The 19,893-nt window shown below is 46.6% G+C and overlaps 1 protein-coding gene across 2 annotated transcripts in view; it reads right to left on the minus strand.

The window, feature by feature from the left end:
• Positions 1-3,781: 3,781 nt before the first annotated feature.
• EGFR (epidermal growth factor receptor) overlaps positions 3,782-19,893 on the minus strand; it is a 213,035-nt gene continuing 196,923 nt past the window's right edge. For both annotated transcript variants that reach the window (XM_025923287.2, XM_086697064.1), the window contains exons 21-28: positions 19,233-19,388; positions 18,242-18,317; positions 14,861-15,007; positions 13,312-13,409; positions 11,762-11,929; positions 11,310-11,357; positions 10,492-10,594; positions 3,782-9,815 (exon numbers count right to left, since the gene is read on the minus strand). In XM_025923287.2, coding sequence (XP_025779072.1) covers positions 9,457-9,815; positions 10,492-10,594; positions 11,310-11,357; positions 11,762-11,929; positions 13,312-13,409; positions 14,861-15,007; positions 18,242-18,317; positions 19,233-19,388 — 1,155 coding nt within the window. In that variant the 3' untranslated portion in view covers positions 3,782-9,456. The remainder of the gene's footprint in view (positions 9,816-10,491; positions 10,595-11,309; positions 11,358-11,761; positions 11,930-13,311; positions 13,410-14,860; positions 15,008-18,241; positions 18,318-19,232; positions 19,389-19,893) is intronic.

The following is a 19,893-nucleotide window of genomic DNA, read 5'->3' on the forward strand; positions in this document are numbered from 1 at the left end:
AACAGTGTTCTCCCCTGGAAGCCTGGTTGTGTGCTGTATAAGGTCAATTTCACTTAGACTTGCCCTTGTGGAAATTGATCAGCCAAGTGTAAGAGCTGAGGGAAAGTTGTTGTAGGTTAAAATATCCTTGTTGGTTTATCTGCCCATTTCTGTTTGTGGTCAACAGTAGAAAAAGATAAAAGAAGAAGGCTCTGGAAACATAGCAAAGGGAAAAGCAAGCCATTTAGAAATAAAAACAGTTGGTAAGGTGTGGCACTAGGCTCTATCTGAAGTAGAAGGGAGGATGCTATTCTTTTTCCAACCTTTGCTTTCACCTAGATGGAGCATCACTGTTTTGTTTTTGTTTTTGTTTTTTACATCACTATTTAAATTTTTTTTTTAATGTTTATTTTTGAGACAGAGAGAGACAGAGCATGAACGGGGGAGGGGCAGAGAGAGAGGGAGACACAGAATCGGAAGCAGGCTCCAGGCTCTGAGCCATCAGCCCAGAGCCCGATGCGGGGCTCGAACTCACGGACCGCGAGATCGTGACCTGAGCTGAAGTCGGACGCTTAACCGACTGAGCCACCCAGGCGCCCCTACATCACTATTTAAAGAAAAGAAAGGATGGTGCATTTTAGAAACTGAATTGGCCTTTAGGCTCCTGGAAAGTGGAATCAAAGAAACCCAGTTTCTATTAAGTTATCAGGTCTCATTTGCTTGAGCAAATGGGACCACACCTGGTCCCAGGTGTTGGGGACCCTGGGTTGTAGACCTCCCCAGTCTCCCCAGTCTGTTCTCTCGCCTCCCCCTCCCATTCCATGGACTGTACCCTTTCTCAGGCAAGGGAGCACCTACCTGGAGCCTGCCCTCCCTCTCCTGCCCCATGCTCAGGTCCGGGATCCTGGGGATTTCTTGCCAAGTGGTCCCAGGCTGGAGGCTTGTTCAGCATCTTCACCTGCGCTGATCTCATGCCAAAGAGTGGCCTAGGGGTGGCCTACATGGTGGGGGACTGAGCCACAGGTGAGAACACAGTGGGAGGCACCACGGGTCCACCTGTTCTCTTGCTCCAGGTGTACACGTGTTGGATTTAGGACTAGGGATGTGCTTTGCTTGGGCTCAGAAGGGTTGCTTTCAAGAATGGGGTAAAGGATATATTTTTATTTCCTTTAGACCCTAGCATCCAGCTTTTCTAGCTCAGTGTCCCGGGCAAGGAGAGAGATTCAAGGTAGAATCTGTAGAAGCATTTCAGAGTGTGGACTTGGCTGTTCTTCCCATGATCTGTATCTCTCAGGGTTCTCAGTGTGACTAATGGGGAGCAGAATGGGAGGCTCCTTCAAGGGACTAATTACAAATATGCCCATAGGCTCTTTCTCATATTTTGTTTACTATTTTTGAAAGTAGGGTGGACATCAGATCTGTTCTTAGGGCTTTTCTACCCAAGTTTTTAATTTTTTTTTAATGTTTATTTATTTTTGACAGAGAGAGAGAGACAGAGCATGAGTGGGGGAAGGGCAGAGAGAGAGGGAGACACAGAATCCAAAGCAGGCTCCAGGCTCCGAGCTGTCAGCACAGAGCCCAACATGGGGCTCGAACTCACGGACCACAAGATCATGACCTGAGCCGAAGTCGGACGCTCAATTTACTGAGCCACCCAGGCGCCCGGTCTACCCAAGTTTTTAGATGTCCTTTCTGGGTATAGAGGAAAAACCTTGAGAGGAGCAAGGTCTGGAGGACTTGCCCAAGCCCCGAGCAAAGGGAAACCCAAAGAAAAAGAATTCTGTCCTCCTTTTCAGACCCTCCAGTTCTTGGGAAAACTTTTCTCTACCCAGGTAGTTATAATTACTTTCACAAGATTATTGGCCCAGAGCAAAATCTCTTCAAGCTGAAACTCCATTTGTCCTGAGCTTCAGTTTGGAATTATGGGGAGCAGGATGGTGGGGCGGTGGTGGAGATTATGGTGTTAGGGAGTTTGCCCTGAGGTAAGGGCACTCGTCTGGGATCATAAGCCATGACCTTCCCTTGGGCATGACATTGGAGACTTGAGGGGGCCAGTGCCCCATAATGCTCTCCAAGTCTACCTCATTTGCTGACATTTGCCTTTCTCTATGTGGGGCTAAACCCCCTAATCGAAGGCTTTGAGCTCTAAGAGGTTTACTCCTTCCCAAGGTGCCTGACAATACCAGCGTGTGGAAGGTCAGGAGGCCAGGAAGCCAGGGGAGCCTGGGGCCACAATGGGGAACTGGAAAGTTCCCGATTTGCTTATTCTTCAGGGACCCGGTTATCCTGAAGTCTTGCTTCCACATGAATTACAATTTACTCTCAGCCCTCCGTTTGTATGTAGGCGACCAATGATCTTCTGAATGAACAACACAAAAACAAAGCTGCAATTTTCCTGGAAATGATGAGAGTCAACCCTGCAGGGATCAGTGGTGGTCGTGAGCCAGCCGAGCCCCACTTCCTGCTCTCTGTCCTCCTGTGTAACAGGAACAAGGTAGAGCATTGTGTGGCGACCAGCTGGTCCAGGAGAAAGCAGTGGCAGAGGGAGTTGGGGCTTTATTCTCTGGGGTCAGAGCACTGAAAGTCAAAGAAATCTGAAGCCCTGTGGACGATTCCAGGCCAGGGCCAGGGGATTCCAGGTGCTAGTTCCACAATCTAAAGCCAACTTAAAACCGCACGCCCACCTCTTCCTGCCCTGTGCCCTCCCACCTCCCAGCTGGTCAGCTGCTGGTCCCGTTTCCAGTTTCCTCTCCAGTGCTGGCACCTGCTTCATCACCAAGTTGGCTTTTCCTTAGCTGTTGAGATGGGTTTACACCCTTTGACTCGCACTCTGTGGTTACTACAGATGAGAAAGCTGCTTATTCCCTTACGTGTTCAAGTACTTAGCTGGAGAACCGGGTTCTTACAGAACTTTTACCTTGACTTTGGCAGAACAATTTCCCTCCATGCTGGTGGTTACTTTCCTGGCTCACAGGAAGCATAGGATATAAGTGTTTCCGCCACATGGAGTCCTCATGGACTGGGAAAGCCCTCAGATGTAAGGGAGGTGGGTGGTAAGGTGTAAGCCGTGCAGCCCAGAGTGGGGGGGCGGGACCCTCACACAAGGGTGTGCCTCGTTCATTCCTCAGGCTTCTAGCATTTGTGATTTAGCAGAATCGCAACAAAACTTCTGTTTGCTTTGGTGCCTGCCATAGGAAAATCCCGTCCACCGAGGAATTCCCTCTTGGGAAAATGGGTGATGGGCATTGAGGAGGGCACTTGTTGGGATGAGCACTGGGTGTTGTACAGAAGCCAATTTGACAACAAGTCATACTCATAAAAAAATAAAAATAAAGTTAAAATTAAAAAAAAAAAAAAGGAATTTCCCCTTGGCTCTGTGTTTCTCCACCATGAAGGAAATCAGGGGAGGGGAGGTCCTAGGAACAGGTGTGAAGAGGCTGCAGACCCCGGTCAGACCGCACGCTGCTGCCACACAGCACGGCATTGAGGAGTCCCAGTCTCGCACAGGAAATCTCCAAACATTAAAAAGTTCCCAGGCCACTTGGGTGTGGACGCGATACAGTGGAGGCAGGAGTGGGGGGCAGGGAGGATATGGGAACCCTCTGTACTTTCCGCTCAGTTGTTCAGTGTTTGAAGTTAAGACTGCTCTAAAAATAAAGTTTATTAATTAATTTAAAAAAGTTATCGGGAAAGAACATCTACAGTAGGTCAGATATGATTAATAACTACTGTCAACACTGCATCGCTAACGAAGGATACAATATTATTATTTATAAGGTACTTATAAGAAAAGACCAATGAATAATATACATCTAATTTTTTAATACGCAATATACAATCAACATGTTCTGATCAACAGTGTAAACCATATAAAAGAGAATCTTGCTTTTCATTTGTACACATATTGCTTTCATCACAGCAAAATTTTACATTGTTAAGACGTACCATATATAGAAGCTATAAAGCTATTGCTTGCTTGTTTTAGAAATGAAGGTATTGCTGTCTGTTGTTAACTGGACATGGTCACACTGATTATCAGGCATCAGATCTATAGGATCTCTTCATTTCCAAGACATGGTGTTACAGTATAAGATTGTTTTGTAACCAAATCAGGTCAAAGGGTTTAAAAATAACAAATGCACCTAAGGAAAAAAAAAAGTATGCTTTTCCTTGAAGTTTCGTCTGCTAGGTGATAGGGTGGGGATGCATAGTAAGAACTTTTGTGGGCAATTTAGACAGGACAGACCTGTGACCTCGGAGGGCGTAACGTGGCTGTAAAGTTTTAACCGTGGAAGAGAAAATCCTAATTGCTTTAGGTTTTTTTTCCCCAGATGCAATTTATGGAAAATATATAAAAGTGTTTCTTAAAGCAAGAATCCTTTTCTTGGACTATTGTTTTGTAAAAGCCATCCAGCTACTTACACAATCTTCTTAATGTCTCCCCTTTATAATGTAACATATATGTCAATGTTTTATTTTAGCCGGGCAAACAAAAGTTACCTGCTTATGATGGGTGCCATGTTGGTTGGACCAGCAGAGAATGCGCTCTACCTTTATTATACCACCAGTCCACCTTTAATAGGGGGAATGGAAAAACCTATCTGTTCCACATTTCCTTCCCTTTTCAATCAGCTGGTTAAACCTCTCCCTTCTAGTGCTTGGGCAGCTTGTCATGGAACCTGTCCTCCCCCGAAGCAACTGGCACTGAGGTCCTTGAAGTGTTAAGTTGTCCAGGCACCTAGGTTGGTGGTTCTCAACCTTGGCTGTCCATCAGAATGACCATTAGGAGCTTTCAAAGGCACGGATGCCTGGATTTCACCCATAAAGATTTGTATTGAATTGGTCTGGGGTGCAGCTGGACCTCACTAGTTTCAAAAGCTCCCCAAGGGATTTCACTGTGCAGCCAGGGGCTGAGAACACTTTTTCGGGAATGGGAAGGTGAGGTCATGAGGCGGCTTGGGAAACATGGACTTCATCAGTGTACTGAGTAACCAAAACATGCTGAACATTATTAGGGTTCTGCAGATCTGTTTAGTCTATTGGTAAATGCATATCAGCTATAAATATAAAAATAAAAATAATTTGTATCAAAGTCAGATTAGTGTATATAAACCAACAAAGTGCTATATTATTGCTTTTTTTTTTTTACATCGACAGGATCATGCTGGCAGTTGAGTACAGCATAGCATGCAGTTGGATCCGTGTTAGCAATAACAAAGTCATTCTTTTTCTCTAACATGGAGAGAGCCTGCTTTAGTGGAAGACTAAACCATATGTGCTTTTTACCTTTTCTCATTTTATAAATATAAAAGGCATGATTCCTCTTTATCAGGACAATGACCTAGCTTAGCTCTGCGACGAGGCTGTGCCTTTTTACGAGAAAGAGGAGCGTTCCATTGCTTTAATTAAATCCCTTCAAAGATTTCAGTTTCGACTTTTGATTCTATTTCAGTCTAACTTTTAGTAGAAAAATGAGTTTTTCTAAAAACATACCTTACAAAGTTCAGTGCTACAAGAGAGGCTACTATTCCTCAAAAAAAAGTTACAAAAATAGATTAACATTTACAAACCCTATGTGAGTGTGTCTTTCATAGTACAAAAATGTATGCCCCTGATACGGCAGGTGTGGCTGGTAATAGAGGCAGGGATTTCTTTTCAGTAAGGTTTTACAGCCCGTGGGCAGGGAAATATAAACAGATTGTTACGTTGTAATAAAAACGTTCACTTATCAAAAGAGAAATGCAAAGTAGACGTTGAGGGCAATTCTACCAGCTGTCACGCGGTGAGCGCCTCACTGTGAGAGAGACGATTTTTCTAACTTCTTAGAAAACGCAAACTGTTCCGGGGTTTTCTGGAGGCTCAGGTTTGGGTATTTGCCACTTTCAGGGTAAGCTGCCGGTGACGAAGAATTAGAGGCTTTGGAACGGTCACGAGTGGGCAAGTCTCAGGAATATTAAGGACTCCACCACCTTCCTTTACCTGACTCAGGCTTTTCTATTCGGCCCTGACTTGGGGGCATGGTATAGACGACCTTACAGGTCACCTTAGAGGTGAGGGTTTAACTCTGCCCATTAGGATCACGTGGGGAGCCCTGAGAGTCCCCTTCATTGGTCTGCAGGGACCCTGCCCCTGCTTTTTAAGCTCACCAGGTGATTCTGTTTGGCAGCAAGGGTGAGATCTGTGGGTCACCATAACTCAGCAACTTGACCCCTGCTTGTGTAACCTGAGGCCTGGAGAGTGTGCAACAGGCCAGCGGGATGCCTCCAGCTGAGGGACGGGCCTCCCCATAGGCCTTTCCTTTATACCAGTGTTTCCCCAAACTTTGGTGCTCATCAGAATAAGCTGGGGAAGCTCTGAAAAGCCCATGGGCCCAGGCTGCACCTGAGCCAAACTAAGTCAGAATCCTTCAGATTAAGCACTTTCAACAAATACCTAAGCCTTGTTATCAACTGGAACGCAATATGGTGCCTCCACAATGCTCCTGGTTATAAAACCAGTGACAACTGGCACTCAGCAAATCTAGAATTTGGAAGATTCATCTTTTTTACTTTGTGAGGTGACAAAAGTGTGTTTCATAGAGTATGACGGCAGGGACTCCTTAAAGTTTATACGAGACGTGTGAGGACGCTGGCCTATTGTAAGCGTTCACTTACAACTACTTTTCCCTGAACTGTTTCCAAAGACCAAATCTAAGGTGGGGTCAAGGGGAACATTTCCAGGAACTGACTGAGAAGGAACAGGCTCTTTCCAGGGTCTTTGAACCCAGTGTCAACAAGGAGGAACTGAAGAGACAGAGTAGAAGCTTTGAACCCTGGCCAATCAGGGCCATGAAATGGAAATACTGGTGCTGCGGGGAGCCCTCTCCTCATCTGCCCACAGTGACGGCTGGGGCTCTTGACTCGGGCTCTGCATTCTCAGGTTCTGAAGCATCTACAAGCCCCCTCTGCACCTCCCTGGATAGCCATTGTGAGGACATTTTGGGAAACACAGTCCTACAATTAAGAGAATTTAGCAACCAGATTTTATGCAGGAAAGCTGAAATACAAAAAAGAAAAAGCTTGAATAGTTTTTGCCGTTTTATTATGTTATAGTAAAATATTGCAAATTACAAAAATACTAGGATTTAACTGCTACAGTTGAACTCACATTCAGTTGCTCTCCCTCACTAGTCCCTTGCTTCTTGAAAAATAAGTGGTGACAAAAATGTGCATCATTCTGTTTCCTGGGGCTGGAGAAACTTATCAAAATATTTATGTTCTGAGGTGAATAAATAACAGAAGTGCTTTACTGACAATGGCATAAAGTGTTAGATTCTTAGAACGATGTTTAATCTTTTTGCTCATCATTTTCAAATCCCCATAAGGACCCACATGTAGGGCACTTGGGAAATGTTACAGGCTAGTTCCCAGGCTTAAAGGGACAGTTTGTAAAGACTACCTAAGGCAGGCTTTTCTCCCACTTTCATTAGTGGTTCCTCTGGCAGATGCTTTCTTGGTCAAGTTTTCCTCTGCTTGGAACACACGTCCCATTTCCCTTGTGGCTAAGACCCTGGTCCTGTTTTGACCCAACTCCACCACTCCCTCCCCGAAGAGCCTTCCAGGTCCCCCCAGGCAGGGCCCATCCACTATTCCCTGTTCCGTGCTGTCTGTGCTCGGCAGACCTGTCTTGCCTACCATCCCATCATGTTGCTTTAAGGTTGGCCTTTATGAGTCAATTCCCTCGGCCAAATTGTGAATTTCTTGGAATCGGGATTATGTTTTATTTATTTTTCTATCGTTAGTGCTTATGCTGGGCTGGGATAGTTGCTTAAGAGTATTGAATACCATTGGGACAAGATCAATATTTTGGTAACAAAGCTGTGCGGCCCTGACCTGACAGTCAATAATTCAATAATTTAATAGCAAAAGGACAATTGTGTGTGTGTGTGTGTGTGTGTGTGTGTGTGTGTGGCTGAACACATCCGTAGGCTGGAAATACTGTCTGCAACATTCTTCCCTTGATAAGCTGGATGTTGACTAAGAGTGTTTAAAACACTGTATACAAAGCACTGCCGTGAACCGATCGGGTTACAGGGAAACACAGGTTGGAAAAACACTTAACGTCCTAAATTATCTGGATCTTCCAATAACTGGGAAATTGTTTTAAGAGGGAATTTTTTTTTTCTAAAATACCCGTAGATGTCGTTAAGGCATTGTCATCAATTTCAAACTCTGATTTCATATTTACCACTTTCTTCCCCTATATATAATGTTGTCTTTATTTCCACCTGTAAAATGCGCCCCCCAGCGGCGAGGGCTATGCGTTCCCGCACAGGGGCCTCAGAGCCTGGATCCCTTCATTCCCGAAGAGCGAGGCGGGCGCTTTGGGGCAGCTCATCAGAAAGGAAAAAAGTACCCTTTGAGTAAAAATCTTCTAAAGTGACATAAAAAGAAAATTATCTCCCATAAGTAGCCTAATTTGGTGGTGGGAGGCTGAAAGTGTTTTAGGAGCGGCTGTACCTCAGCAGTGTCCCGATATATGGCCACTCCTTGACCCCTAAGGGACTTGATGTATTTCCTTTGAGACTCAAATTTGAGAGCCATGTTCTTGTGTGAACTTTTGCATTATTGTTCCATCTTGATTAAAGGCTATTGGTCTAAATACGAGCTGATGCTGGTTATGGTTTGATGTACTGTCTCCTCCTACTGACAGGGAAAGCATACTGAGTTTCAATGGAATGGAAAATAAACAAGTAAGTCTAATACTTATAACTAGAAAACACTGGACAACCAATGGAGAGTAAGTACCATGAGGAAACCTGTATAAAAAGAAGTCTGAAGAAGAGTTCCCCCCCCTCCGTTTCTTCTTCAGTCAGGAAGGGTTCAAAGTGGCTTTATCCTCTCGTACCTGGTATGACTTGATACAGTACCAATAAGTCCCGCTCAGGACATAGAGCACTTCTAGTTTTGTCTTGCAATGGAAGAATCATGAAGCAGAGTCAGTGGAAGCAAATGTTAGCTGGAAGACGCTGACCCTTGCTTCTTGGTCACAGTTGGGCCTGGATCAACTCAGTGCAGCAAGTGCTACAAGCAAGCTTCTTCCTCATTGGAAAAGCCCATTATAAACAAAATCAACAATGACAATTAAAAACCCCAAGGGCCCCCAAGCAATAAAACTCCTTACACAGTTTGTTTCATCAGATATACCTCATGGCAAGGTGAACTTCTGCCCAAACAGACAATATTCTTGCTGGATGCCTTTTTTGTGGAGGCCTCACAGTTCGAAGACAAAGGAATGTCCCAGAAACTTCCCCAAAGTGCATCCAAGTAGGGGGAACTTCCTGCACGAAAGATGGGTCCCATCGGAGCAAATATGGCTGAACCAGTCCACGGGTCCAAGAGTTAACGTGGGCATGACTATCAGCACTGAGTAGCTGCCGTGGCTTGACCCAGGGACTGAAACATTGGAGATTGTGATGGCCAACACAATCCTCCGTGGTCATGCTCCAATAAATTCACTGCTGGGCGGTGCTACCCTTAGGTAGTCTGCATTTTCAGCTGCAGGACCCTTAAAGATGCCATTTGACTTGGCTTCCTTGGGAAAGAAGTCCTGCTGGTAGTCAGGGTTGTCCAGGCTAATCTGGTGGTTGCCTTTCTGGGCCCAGAGGGTGGGGCCATCGAGCACACTGTTGACGCAAGTGGGGTGGGTGTTGAGATACTCAGGGTTGTCCACTGCATTGCTGTGGGGATTTTGGTAGTGAGGGTCTCTGCCAGGAGCTGGATTTAGAGGCTGATTGTGATAGACGGGGTTCTGGACGGAACCCGCAGGCCTTTTGGGAACAGCCTGGTTTATGTATTCTGAAATGGAAAAGAAATCGCAGGTGAAGTACTCAGCAAAGCATCGTCCCAAGCAGGATTCCTGTGTACCATCTGAACCCTATCAATACTCTTCCCTGAGGCAACCAAGTGTAGGGACAGCTGGGAGGATGATTCTCTGGCTGTTGTTGCAAAGTAAATTACGTTGCTTTCTGTATTTCTCAAAGCAATTGGCACACCTGTCTCTTGCCAATTTAAAGTTTGGAAAAAGATGGCCCGCCTTGAGGCGCATGTGTGCACACAGGTATGGTACGTCTGGGGATAAAGCTCGGATTAGGAAAATACATGTTTCATGGGCCAAGAATGGAGCCAGGATCGAATCTGTCACACGTGTTCACACACTCACTGGCACACACACAATCATACACACGCACACACACGCCTTTAATGCCTGCTTCAAATTCTAGAACGTCTTCTGATTGATTCTAAAAGCACACCTCCAACCTGGACGTGACTTGAGCTCAATACAAAGACCCTCACGTGTGCTCGGTCGGTTTGTATTTCTCTGCCTCTCACTGTCTACATTGTGTCTGTGAATTTGCCAGAGTCCCCACCTCCGGATTAGCCTGAAGGAAGCATGTCCTCTGGGCACCAGGGGACGGAGGCTGGCCCTGCTGCCTGGGGAAGCCTATGACCGTGTTCAGCGTTAGCCACTCACCAGGTGCCGGGAGGAAAGTGTCATCCATGTTGTCCTCAGTCAAGGTGCCAGTGGGGTCTGAGCTGTACCGCTGCAAGAAGCTGTCTTCCTTGAGGGGGCAGCTCTGAGGGGAGGGAAGAAGGCAAGGTTATTAGTCGGTGCTGCTCAGACTTCGATGTGTATAAAAATCACCTGAGATTTTGTAAAATGCAGATTCTGATTCAGCAGGCCCTAGAGAGGGCCTGAGATTCTGCATTTCCAGCAAGCCTCCCCCCACCCCCCGGATGATGCCAGTGCTGCTGGCTCACAGACCACAGAGCAAGTGGCAGGGACCTGGTCAGTGCTGTGAAGCAGGGATTTCGGCAACAACAGAAATGTTCCATAATCTGTGCTCTTCAGTGGTTGCCGACTGAAACTGAAGCAGACTTGTGTGGCTGGCGGCTTCTCTCTTGGTAAGTATGGGTCTGGATCAAGGCTTCATGTGATCAGGCATGAGCACCCCTTGGAAGGCCGGCTCAAACACAGATGGCTCGGCTCTGCCTCCAGCATTCCTACGTAAGTAGGTCTGGGCCGGTGGCTCGACAGTTTTCATTTCTCACAAACTGCCAGGTAATGCTGCTACCCCAAGTCCACAAACCACATACCGAACAGCACTGTGATAAGTGATAGCTATTACTGGCCTCAGAGTAGGGGTCAGGGAAACCAACCAGGGAAGAAAGGAAGGAGATACAGGAAGGAAAATCAAGATTAGTTGGGTTAAGACAGGCATTTTCTATGTCCAAGAGAGCCATGATCCAGAGCTGTTGTTTAATCCTGGTTTATTAGGTGTTCACACATACCCCATTTCTATCGATGCAAGTCACGGTGGAATTGTTGCTGGTGGCACTCTGAAAGAGGTAAACAAACAAACAAACAAAAGGTAAACAAAAAATTGCTGATCGTACACTTGCATCTTCTCTCCCATTTCCACTGACTGGTGGGTCTCATGGAGGGGATATAACTAAAGGTGCTTAATTTCGTCTTGACCCATTAGCTTTAGAAAACTAGGCTTCATTCTGATTTAATTCTAATCCTTAGTAGACCTAAAAAGGTTATGATCCAGTAGAGGCAATGCAATAAGAGAATTCATACACTTAACTGGTTCATTCTGACATTGGCTTGACCATTGGGTTGAAATTTACTTCTTTGACTCTATGTATGTTCCACTAGATGGGTCTCATTTTCTCTCACTTTCTCTCAACATGTCATTCAAATCAGTGGATACAGCTTGAGAGTGAATGACGTTTCCTACCAGAGAACTCAGGAGGGGGGTCCGGGATGTGGAGGGGCTGTGGAAGAAGCCTTGCTGGGGGATGAGGTACTCATCGGCATCTACGACGTCTTCCATGTCTTCTTCGTCCATCAGGGCGCGGTAAAAATTGGAGTCTGTAGGGCTTGGCAGATGCATTCTCTCATCTCCCTGGTGCAGAGATTGTGAGATAGTTAGTGAGGCCCAGAGAGATGCTAGTCCACTTCCTGCCTAGAGGAGGGATCTGTGGTCACAAACAGGGAGGCCTATTTGTTCGCCAATTTAGTTATAACAAAATCACCCTGGTTCTCTGAAGTCTAGCCGCTTCCTTCCCTCCCCTACTGACATTAAGACACTAAAAGTTCTTTGATGTTTTAAAGGCCCTGGACGAGGGGCGCCTGGGTGGGTGTCCCAGTTGGTGAAGCGTCTGACTCTTGATTTTGGCTCAGGTCATGCTCTCACGGTTCATGAGATCGAGCCTTGCATTGGGCTCTGCTCTGTTGGCACAGAGGCAGCTTGAGATTCTCTCTCTCTTCCTCTCTCTGCCCCTCCCCTGCTTAAGCATGCTCACGCTCTCTCTGTCTCTCTCTGTCTCTCTCTCAAAAATAAATAAATAAACATAAAATAAAATAAAAGACCCTGAATAAAATAGAAACAGCATAAGAGGAAGAAGACAGGGGCAAAGCAGCAGCATTTATTGAGTGTTACTATGCTGTTAGGTGCTGTGGTCATTTGTAATAAGAAATTTATCCCTACTCAGGACACAGAACTCTTAGACCCCAGGAATTTCCGAAGTGATGAGAGCTGCAGAGGTGTCTTTTGCTACATTAATGAGTGGCTTTAGGACCACACCCAAGGACTGGAACTATCCGTCTCACCCCTGATGTCTTGGAATGGGGGAGGCGCTGGAGGTTGCATCAGTCCCCATGGTCAGCAATTTAATCATCAATGCCTATTTAATGAAGACTCCATATAAACCCACAGGGACCAGGGTCAGAGAGCTTCGAGGCCAGTGCACACATGGAGATTTGGGGAGAGACACCCAGCTAGTGTCAGAGAACTGCTTGCTTGGAGGTGCGTGGAGACCCCCTCTCCCCCACCCCCCAGCACACACCGGAATGCTAAGCAGCACCTTTGGGTGCTATGAGATATGTTCTGCATTCATTATTTCACTGACTCAATTAAAACAGCCCCGTGAGTTTGGTTTTAACCTAAAGTGGGAAGTGGAGAGCCAGAGATCTGAAGCCAGATTGGTTGACACCAAGCCCCGCTTCTCCATCAGACCGCGCGAAGGCTCTGGCTAACTGAAATGTAAAGGTGACATACGGGAGGGGGTGTGTCTGGGTTCTAGACTTTAGAAGGGAATGGCAAATGAACTTGGAGGCACCACACATGCCCTCCTCTTAGTTCAAGGCTTGCTGCAAATGCATTGAGGATTTAAGGACGGGACCTGGGAGACAGGGAGGCCGAGCTGGCCCACGATGCAACACGGTGACATTTGACGCCCATCAGAGGGACCTCTCCCAGTGGAAGTTCAGACTGTGATCTGGTACCTGGATGACAAGGTAGCGCTGGGGGTCTCGGGCCATTTTGGAGAATTCAATGATCAACTCACGGAATTTCGGGCGACTGTCTGCATCTATCATCCAGCCTGGGGAAGGAATGAGGAAAACAGTACAGTCAGGCCCTGAAAGAAATGGTAGAGATGGCACTGCTTCACGGGGGCATTTATGGTGACCTCTTTGTAGGCAAATAAGTGATGCAGAAACCTAATCTCTGTGATAGACGTTTCTGTCTTGGCAGACGAACGTTGGTCACAGTTTACAGACCGTGATGACACAGTACACTTGAATCAGAATGACAGGAGCATCCTCTAATTTTCTATGCCTACTCTTCCTAGAGCCAGAGTGCCGGCATTTTCACCGCAAGTGACCCAGCATCGGGGGCCGCACTATTTGTGAACTGCTCTGACTGTAGGCAGCCCCCGGCGTGCAGGCTCTCCGGCAAAGTCCTCCCTGGACGTCCACGCTCGTCTATATTCACTTGGCAGTCTTGCAAGCTGGACACTCGATTCAATTTAGAGAAAGTTAGGGACTTTCTTTAACAGCCTCAGGGTTTGGGAACTTCCCATCCTGGTGCTTTCATTGTCTTACATATTCAGTAACCAAGCACGCAAGCGAGGGGGGTGCTCCCGAGTCTTCCTTAAGACACATGTTAACCTCACTGGCACATTTGATTACACAACGATCTAAGTCTGGATCAAACAAGCTGGAGGAACGGTTCTCAGCTGGAAATCCTCGCGTCTCTTGAGGGTTCACATTTACTTTCTATCAGCAGGATGTCAAGCTATTTTTGGACAGACTGCTTATGTGACCTTAGAGGAATCATGTAACCTCTCTGGGCCCCAGCTTCCCCGGCCCAAAGCGAGGAAGTGAGAGTAGCTTACCTCTGTGGTCTGAAGTTCAGAAAGGCAGTAATATTTACATCAACTTGGCCCTGTCATACCCCCTGTGCTCCCTTGTTTCATCAGTATAACGTTACCTTCAGAGCCTGCTGAACGCGTGGAATAACAGCATCAATCAAGTTACACACTCTTATTTAGATTAAAATGCGTACTTGCTACACTGCACAAGACCTCATGTTGATCTATTATTTGAAAGGCTGAAGTCAAGACACAAATGTTGACTCTGTTAGCCTCATGTGCTTACTCATTGTCAGGCATTTAAAAACATTCTGTCTCTCTGGTAACGGGCCTCAAAATGCAGAGTGCCTTTTTCATTGAGCAACTCAGAGACTAGAATATTTCGGTGTAATGGCTTATGGAGGAATTTGATTTTATTTATTTGCTTCCAAACATGGGCACATGCCAGGTCACAGTGCTCAAAAGGTCAAGCAAGTGCTTCCTGAAGAATGTTGGAAGAGGGTGTTTACAGATGTTCCTGGACTTGAGTGCCAGCTGTAAAGATGTGACAATATTTCCTCAGGGAATCAGAGGCCTCAATTTTTTTGGCTAAGGGCAGTGATGCCTTTCCAGGCACAACAAGGGGCTCTGAGTGCCAAGGTCCAGCTAGGCAAGAGTGGATGGCCACAGCAGTCACTCACACTTGACCATGATCATGTAGACATCGATGGTGCATATGGGTGGCTGTGGGAGGCGCTCTCCTTTCTCCAGGATGGTCGAGATCTCACTTGCGGGGATTCCGTCGTAAGGTTTAGACCCAAAGGTCATCAACTCCCAAACGGTGACTCCTGAGAGGATGAAGAGTTGCTTTACGAGTCGATAATAATCACACGGCCTTGCCTTTAGTCATCATTTACATGTTTCTAACATTTAAAAACCCATGTTCCTGTGGCTTTGGGCCATTAGCTTGAGTGCTGGAAAACTCATTTTACCTTTGGGTAAAGTGGGATAATAACAGCATCTGTCTTAGAAGACAGTTGTGCAGATCAAATGAGATAACACAACGGAAATGTTCAGACAAGGCCAGGCGAATAGTAAGTGGCCAATAAATGGTAAACTTCAGTAACAGCAACAATGACAACACAAGCACCGTAATGACATACATGTTATTATGCAAGGAAGCAGGAGTCACACACTCAGACATCTCCCCTAAACGACTTGGATCTACGGAAGATGGAGACCTACAGACAGGGTTATATACACTGCACGTTTTAAAATGATAATAAAAACTGGAAACAGAGAACCCCATAATCTTTTTAACAAACCTAAAAACACCATACCTTTTATTTCAAAAAAATAATCAAGCATCATGATTAAAAAAAAAAAAAAAAAAAGCAAAGCAGTTTTAGAATTGGTGTTTTTCCAGGCCCTCCCTGAGTTCTGACGATCCTTCCATCTCTGTGCCTCCTCCCTTGATGGAATTCTCTGCTCTAGAAACCTGGACAGCGAAGGAGCACTGGGGAGACTAAGAGAGGAGTCCGGTGGGACTGAGCCCAGGTCCCCGACTGCATGGAGAGGGACAGACACAGGATCCTGGCAGTTTCCTGATAATCCAATTGGTCTGATGACAGACTTTCTTTAGAGCTGGCCTCTAGATACCTGTTACCACAGGTCTGCTTGGATCATCCAGAGGCCATCACCAAACTGAATGACCTGAATATGCAACATGCAGGAGTGAAAAATGGAGTAAAGTAATGGTTCAGGGGTAAGAAAGTAGATTCTCCTGTCCTTCCTCACCAGTGTCAATATGGACTGGATGAAAAAATATCTCATCTCCAGATCCATGAAGTCAATGAATTCTCCTATAACTAGGTTTAGACATTGTGTTTAAATATGCACATCGAGGGATGCCTGGGTGGCTCAGTCGGCCAAGTGTCCGACTTTGGCTCAGGTCATGATCTCACGGTTTGTGAGTTCGAGCCCCGCGTCGGGCTCTGTGCTGACAGCTCGGAGCCTGGAGCCGGCTTCGGATTCTGTGTCTCCCTCTCTCGCTGCTCCTCCCCCACTCGTGCTCTGTCCCTCTGCCTTACTCTCTCTCTCTCAAAAATAAAGCAACATTAAAATTTAAATGTGCACAATTCCTCTGGGAAGTCAAGGTTTGAGTGGGCCTGAAACATGGCACAAATTCTCTTTTCAACTCCTAAGCATAACACATACATTCTTAATTTATTAAAATAGTTTGTCTTGAATGGGGACTAGAGAGTGGGGTAACAGGATATGTTTTCTAAACTAAAACTTCAGGCTTATGGTTTAACAATTCCAGCGTACTGCCAGGGACAACAGATCGATCCTAATGGCTGACAGCACATCTTCCGCCGAAATGAAAACCACATGACCGCCATAGTGATGCTGAGTCTCTGATACTGGTAATCATTCAAAGGTATTAAGTCACAGAACTGTAGAGAGTGTTCATCGATTCAACAAATGTGGATCAACTCGCGGACTGTGAGTTGGCTCACGCCAGTGGCAAGGATGGAAACTCGGCCACATGATCCTGGACAAGCCAGACCTGTCGTAATTGTGATCTCACCCACCGTGGTTAGGGGCTCAGGTCTTATTTGGAACATACATGGAAAACCAAAGAAGGATGATACTCAGAGAAGTAAAAGCCTGCTTTAGTTTAAAAATAGTTTTTGCCTGTTGTCTGGAGAATAGATGAATGTGTGTAGAACAGGAAGAGAAAAGACCCATGGCAACTCTTGCTATGGTGTCACTGAGGGAGGGAGGTGACAATGCGGATGCCTCTGGCCGGGATTCAGGATCAGGAAAAGAAGCATTTCCTCCTATCCCTCTTGGGGAGTAGACATATCTTGGAAATGACTAAACTAACAAGGCATCAGAAGAGCTTTATTTCCTCATCTGGTTCATTCATGGCAGGCAGCCCCGCTCACAGGCACGTGTAAAAATTCACTTGTTCACCCACAAAGATCTCTGTCTTTGTAAAGCTTGCATTCTCAGCAGAAGACAAAGATCCATAAAATTAAAGCACATTTAGAATATTAGGAAGTCAATAGTACTATGAAAAAAAACCACTAAACAGATGGTATCCTGAATGATTTGGTTTTGTGATAATAACTAAATTACTCTTGGAAATTTGTTTCAATATTTCTCTCCCCAAGTACCCATTTCTACGGAGGGGGTGGCCCCTCCCCTTCACCCCCATTGCTTTAATAGTGGAAATAGACGGATAATTCATGGATAAATATATTAGATGAGCTGTTTGGCAGCCTTCCAGCAGATTGCTGGACTTGTGAGGGCTGACTGTGAAACAGGTGTGGGTGCCTAGCACAGCAGTCAGTGAAAATGTGCTAGTGACACTTTCTTAAATGGTGAGGCCCTTGTAGGCTCAGGATGTCCTTTGTACAAAGGCAATGAGGCAAGAATGGGAAAGGAGTGTTTGAGAGGAGAGGCACAGGCCTGTGCAGGGCCATGGGGAGATTTGGAGGGGGAAACAGAGAGTCAGTCCCGATGAGATGTCCTCACTAGAGCCACAAGCAGTAACTATTTCCCTTGCCTACTATTATTATTTTTTTCCCCACAGACACATCCTCACAGTGCACTCTTGTCAAGTCATTCTCTCTGATACACACAGACCACCATTCACTGCAGGAAGCAACAGCCACTGAGTTCGTCTGTCACAAGACCTCATTTCTCTACCCGGAAACTCTTCCCCATGAAACCCCATTTGTCATCTGCTTTTGGTTCACTTCAAATCCATGGCAAGAGGTCAAGTTTGGTTTGATGTCGCAGGTACAGGCATTTCCTAAGTCCAAGCTCTCTCTCTCCCTCCCTTTCCCCCCTCTTGACTAGTTCACTGATATCTCCAGTGACAGGCAGTGTGGTAGTTAGACTCAATTTCCTTTGTCATGTCCTTAGTATAATAGACAGCAACGAGGACACTATTATCAGCCATGGTCTCAAAAGACAGTATTTGGATGACAGAGCATATAATGTAAATCAACAAACGATCCAAGCCGGCTTAGTTTCAGTACGCATTCATTAGCATCAAGATTTTGACTCACCATAGCTCCAGACGTCACTTTGGTGGGTGTAAATTCGGTGTAAAATTGATTCCAAAGCCATCCACTTGATAGGCACCTTGGAAGGATGAGAGAAAAAGTAATAAGGTAAACTGTTAGCTTCCCTCTGTTGAAAAAAAACCAGATCACATTGGAACAAATTACAAGTGACAAATGTGGGAGAGCCAGGCCACTGTACCCCAGTACCCCAGGAGCAGTGCTCCCCCCGCCAGCGGGAGGAGCAAGTTTAATACCTGGTAGAAAACAGGGCTATTCTGTTGGTCCCCACATGCAGTTTCATAAATGCCTCAGCTGAGGACCTTTGGTCTGTGGGCTCTTCTGGTGAACTGGGTGCACCTGATGGGGGCTGGGGGCCCTGGTCATGCACTGTGGTCCTAGCCACCTCACGTTTAGGGGTGTTTGAAGCTGCTTGGAGCCATAGAGGCCAGAATGAAGCTTAAGAGGGGTACAGCTGCTTTGGAAATCCTGGGGGACCTGCACCCCTCAGTGTTGGGAGAGAGTCCCCCGGAGGATCCTTAAGCCTGTCTGGGAGGAGGGAGCCAACTCTACAAGAGTCATGGAGACCCTCAGGAGCTCTAGAACAGCATGGGGAATTTTCCATATTTCTAAGATGTCCTCAAGAGCTGTGTGCCACCAAATTGGCTGTAACACTTCCCAGATGCTCCTCTGAAGGTTGCTATATCCTGGAGGAGGAGGCTGAAACCTAACCCTGGCCAACGGTCACCTGAAGACAGAGCTGGCTCGCGGTTGTGGCTTTGGCCTCTGAACGTGATAGAACCATCTATACCCACTCTCCCAGCAAATCCTGTTCTCAAAGCAGCGCCTCCAGCCTGCGTGGCCAGAAGACGACCCTGGCTCGATCCAGGTGTCAGGGCAGCTGCTGTGACCTCACCCAGAACTTCTGAGAAGGTCCCCTACATGGGTCAGTTTGCTGGCAAGAAAATGCTTGCTGGTCTACCAGCCAGCTTCTTACTTTGCCTCCTTCCGCATGGTATTCTTTCTCCTCGGCGCCAAGCAGTTTGGCCAGCCCAAAATCTGTGATCTTGACATGCTGTGGCGTCTTCACCAGGACATTCCTGGCTGCCAGGTCACGGTGCACCAAGCGCCGGTCTTCCAGGTAGTTCATGCCCTGAAACATGGGGCCGTGCGGTGAGGGAACGCACTGGTTAGCCGACTCCCCTGGAGAGCGCGGACCTGGGTTCATACAAAGATGGCAAGGCGCTCCCCTCGGGAGAGCTGGTGCCTGCGCACAGGGATTTGAGGCCATCTTCCCATAGGCTCTGAGCTTTCTGCATCAGGGACTTGTGTTTGCACCCATCTGTGTGCTTCCCCTGCAGGACACAGTTACTTGCACCTTCAACACTAGTAACCACCTACTGAATTTTTTTTTTTTTAACGGTAATTCATTTTTGGGAGAGAGAGAGAGAGAGACACAGAGTGCAAGCAGGGGAGGGGCAGCGAGTGAGGGTGACACAGAATCCGAAGCAGGCTCCGGGCTCTGAGCTGTCACACAGAGCCCGGCATGGGGCTCGAACCCACAAACTGAGCCGAAGTCGGACGCCCAACCGACTGAGCCACCCATGCGCCCCAGTAACTACCTACTAAATAGTGACAGAGCCAGAAGTCTGCTGTAG

This window comes from Puma concolor, chromosome A2, assembly GCF_028749965.1.
Source record: "Puma concolor isolate L17-30 chromosome A2, mPumCon1.1.hap2, whole genome shotgun sequence".
NCBI lineage: Eukaryota > Metazoa > Chordata > Mammalia > Carnivora > Felidae > Puma > Puma concolor.